Genomic DNA, 4,718 nt, shown 5'->3' on the forward strand with positions numbered 1-4,718 from the left:
CGTTTCCCTGATCTGCTCTTACTGTAATTCACTAATTAGTACTTTTCTCTGACTCGTTTGGAGGAGTTCATGTGAAAAAGAGAGGTCGTATAATTATAGCTCTGGGAAAACCCTGGGCTCTATATGTGTAATAGTGTGTGCTACTATATGTGAGTATTGTGGTTGTGAATATATGCATAGCTGTTTTTTTTTATGAGATTCTGTGTTGGGTGGTTTTATTTGCATGCTCAGCCTTTTTTCAAATCCAAAATTCAACCTCACTCACTTTTTTGCCAGTATGATTAAATAAGATTTCTGGCTGTATTATAAATTATACTTTTTGCCATCAGATCCAAACACGTCAAAATTTTACTTTCTGTGACTTGAGAAACACAACCCAAAACTTGCTTAAACAGATGAATGGAAAACAAGTAAATAACTCGGTATGGAGAAAGCATTCCTGGCATTCTTAATCTTCTTGAAAAAGCTCAAAACCCATTCGTATCCATTGTAACTCACAGCAAAAATGCATATGTTTTTAACAGATGTACATTTACCACTAAACAAATATCAACAAACTGTTATAAAAGTAGAAAATGGTAGATACTAGATAGTGTTTAGGAACAACATTTTTTTACACCACCCCTCTACCTATCTAACACTTGGCACATTCCACGATGAAGTGACTCCTAATTGGCTGGGTGTGGTTTGACACTTCCTAGGTCTGAAGCAGAGCAGGTGCAGCAGATAGAACCTCAAAGAAGTTGATGAAATAAACATTTGTAACTGTCCGTCTCATGTTTTCTGACCAAGAAGAAGTTCCAAATGTGCGTGTCAATGTCTCATAAGCAACACAGTATCAAGCAGTCTCACTTTTTAGGGTTTAATTCTGATGTGTGTTTGTTTTCTCTGCAGCATGTGGAAGGGCCTGAATGTCAACTGCACAGACAGCACAGGATACACACCCTTACATCACGCCTCACTAAATGGACACAGGTAAGACTGCATAACATCATTATTCTTTATTCTAACAGAAATGATATATAAATCAAAGTGCTGCACAGTTAAAAAAGAGTGATGATGTACAGTATATGTGTTTCAATACATGTATGTGCCTGATGTGATATGTGTTAATTCCTTAATCCTGAACCTCAAAGAAGTGTTTTCATTTGATAAATAAACAATCAGTTATTACATTTTCTTTTTAAATGCATTTTCTGTTTTCACAAAGGCCATGACATACATGTACCTCTACCCTCCAAATGAAATCAGACGAATAATAATTCCTTTATCCGTCCCACAGATGGGCAATTTACATTGTTACAACATGTATAGATAGACAAAAATAAAAATAACACACTATTAGATACAAAGGTATGCACATAGTATTTAAAAAAATATGTACAGATATACACATTCAGGGATAATACGTACTGTAAGTTAGCAGAATGTATAAAATAAAACAAGGGTAACATTGTGGAATTAAGTGTTGTAGCAGGTAGATAGCATTAGTAAATAAAATCAAAGTGTATATTTACATAATAACAGATTCTTGTTGGAATGGAATACTTCTGTAACAGTTCTGAGTGATATGGCAGCCAGATAGTGCACAGCTATTAATTAATGGCATATATATATATATATATATATATACATATCATATATTGAAAATAATTAGTATTGCATAACAAGGGGTGTTATAGTCAGGGGTGCACATAAGTGGTACGCAGGTACGCATGCGCGGCAACAATCTGAAATGCGTACCGTCACTTGTGTCACAAAGCGCATTTGCGTACCGATGTATATGTGAAGCTTTTCCATAAGGCGGTTGGATCACCGGACGACGGAGTCGGTCTCCGTGTGCAAAGACAGGGCTGCTGTTAACGTCGGCCTGTACAGCAGCGATACAGAGGGCTTCATCATACTCCACTAGCACCCCCACCCGCTGATATTCGCGATACAGAGGGCTTCATGGGAACTTTGAGGGGAGCCGGAAGTTGGAGTACCAAACACTTACTCCAGGTACTCATCTGAGTACCTCACTGAGAAAGTTGTGTGCACCCCTGGTTATAGTAGTCTTTGTTGTTATATGTGTAGGGGTCTACCAGGGACCATACTTAAGAAGTAGAAGCCAGTAGTAATAATAATATATGTATGTTATATGCCAAAATAGCATACACAATGCATCAGCAAAGAGCTTGAGTGCATCCTCCTCTCCTCACCTGGCTGCTGGGAAATCCGTTCCACAATGTGGATTATCTGCAGCCCTGACCACTCTCCCAGCTCTGCGGAACTGAAGGATTACTGCTGTGTTTTGGGGGCAATTATGTGGATTTCCTCCTTGGGATCACCCGGGGAGGAGAGTGGGGAGGGAGAGAAGACTGCAGCCTCACAGTGGAAATTAGGCCGCCAACACAAAGCTCCAGAGGAATGATTTAACGTTTAGTTGGGAAAGCAAAGAGAACTAGCAATTAAGATATAGACCAAAGAAACCTGGCGCAGCAGTGCATTCAGAGATGTGTTATTCAGGCTGTTGTTTTTAGATCATGTTGAGTTTTTTAAAAGCCTTTTTGTGAAGTAAGCAAGCTTAATCCAATCGGCAAGAAGTTGAATATTGTCTTATTCGACCCTGAGATCCCCCCAGTGGGATTTTGTTCTACAACTGCCACTTAAACCGGAGTGAATACTATAAATATACGATAAATTAATAATTAAGAAAGCAGTTCATTAAGTTTCGTGGGCTGTTCTCACGCCGGCCCTGGGAGAGCCTCTGCCCTTTACTGCCTCCCCCCCCCCCCCCCCTGATGCAAATTAAGCACTTCACCTTTCCTCTTCAGAGAGCAGGGAAAACTTCAGCTGGAGATTTCCTGATACCAAACAGTATTAATTCTAGCAAAACCGAGGCACTACCGCTCAATGTATTTGTGTAATAGCTCTGATTACTTTATTAGAGGGGAACATGTGTTTGTCTTCTCTAAATTATTGATAATAATTTCCAGTGGAACTGTGCCTCCACTGCTTCCTCTATAGGCTGCTATTGTCCAAATTAATTCCTAACATTGTGAATCCCTTCATGACCTGAGCCTGGTTCAGACTAGCTGCTTTAAATAAGTGCCAACTGTTGCTGACAGCATGCAGATCTAGCTATTCAGTAAAAATAAAAAGTAAAAACGGGACCCTGGCATTAACAAGGGCAGCTAAAATTGTCTAGCACAGACTAAAGCACTCATACTCTGTGCTTCAGCCTTGAGTGCAAATGTTCACATACATAATTCAATTTTTTATTTGATCAAATACAGCCAACTTGATTTTGTCTTTTGCATGTATTTGTAAAGTGCAAAATTATGTTTTTATCATAATAATAATAATAAATAATAATATTGGGAGGGATGAAACCCTCTTTAATGGTCACACATGCAGAGCACAGAGCACACACGGTGAAATGTGTTCTCTGCTTTTAACCCATCCTAGTACAGACTTGTATCCAGTGTTAATGAAAAATAGATCACCCTCCTCATCATTGTTCTTGTCAAAGGTGTTACACTTCAAATAAACAATGAAGCTCGGATTGAAATATGTGAAGTATAGAGGATATTGATGATAAATTATGGAGCATTTACCAAACGTCTTATTTTTAATGTTAGGCCCAGCTAAGCAAACATTTCATGTATAAAAATCACATTGTAAAACAGTGTGAACTGTTTTTACCAGGAGAAAATGAATATCTGCAGAGATTAGCACTGAATATAAGAGGAAACACAACCAATTTGAATATATATTTTATTTATTATTTTACTCCACTCATGGCAATTATTATCAAACCAAACATGTACACTTTAAGGAGGAGATTACCAAACAATAGATGGTCCGTCAGTCTCAGCTGCTTACAACCAGTTGCTTACAGTAACATGAAACCAAAAACATCATCAAAAGTCAACACAACAATCTACCATCAGCAAAACCTGACACCTCCATACTGACTAATTATTATACAGAAATCTGCTCTGAAGTAGTCCGTGTGAACTGATGTTCCTTCTGTGTTGCTCGTCCTCGTCCTTGTTAATTTATTTCATGTTTAAAAAGGTGTTGAATCTGTTTGATTAGCTGTTTTCAAAGGAAAAGGGGACACTATTCCATGTGTCTCCCACTGTGCTGATATGTTGTCCTGCTTCTCTCAGGGAGGTGGTGCTGAAGCTGCTGCAGTTTGAGGCGGCCGCAAACCTCTCTGACAGTAAAGGATGCTTCCCGCTGCACCTGGCCGCCTGGCGGGGGGACGTGGACATCGTCCGCATCCTCATCCACCACGGACCCTCGCAGTGCCGCGTCAACCAACAGGTAAACCCCCAACAGCATCCTCATCCTCTCAAAAACCTCCATCTTTAATGCTGTCGTGAGAAAATGGTTATTCATCCTATATTTGATCAGTTAGTTGTTTTTCTTTAGTCCAACACATGCCCATAACACCACACATTACATCGTTAAATTGGTTAGAAAAGTGTTTTTGTTTGTCTACAGGCCTTTTTTTTAATTAATTAGTCTGAGAAGTGTATAAACAAATTAGTTCCTCTGACTTTGTGTTCGCAGGATATTATTATCAAGCTATACTGTATTGCGGCTTTTTTTTGATTGCAGTTATTTAATAGGGCGTCATGTTGCTGCCAGTGTTGCTGTAATCCCTTTATTAGGGTGGTTTCGGTTCAGCAGTTTCTGTATCAGCTCTAAATGCCTCTAGCCCTGAC

The 4,718-nt window shown here is 39.1% G+C and overlaps 1 protein-coding gene across 1 annotated transcript; it reads left to right on the top strand.

Annotated features, from left to right (window-relative positions):
* Positions 1-894: 894 nt before the first annotated feature.
* Positions 895-4,362, top strand: LOC104953731 (ankyrin repeat and sterile alpha motif domain-containing protein 1B-like; the record flags this gene model as incomplete). Its single annotated transcript, XM_010780713.1, has 2 exons — positions 895-975; positions 4,158-4,362. Coding segments are annotated over 2 exons (286 nt in total), but the record flags the coding sequence as incomplete, so codon positions are not given.
* Positions 4,363-4,718: the final 356 nt, after the last annotated feature.

The sequence above is a fragment of the Notothenia coriiceps genome, unplaced genomic scaffold (assembly GCF_000735185.1).
Source record: "Notothenia coriiceps isolate Sejong01 unplaced genomic scaffold, NC01 NC01_scaffold00022135, whole genome shotgun sequence".
In the NCBI taxonomy this organism is placed as follows: Eukaryota; Metazoa; Chordata; class Actinopteri; order Perciformes; family Nototheniidae; genus Notothenia; species Notothenia coriiceps.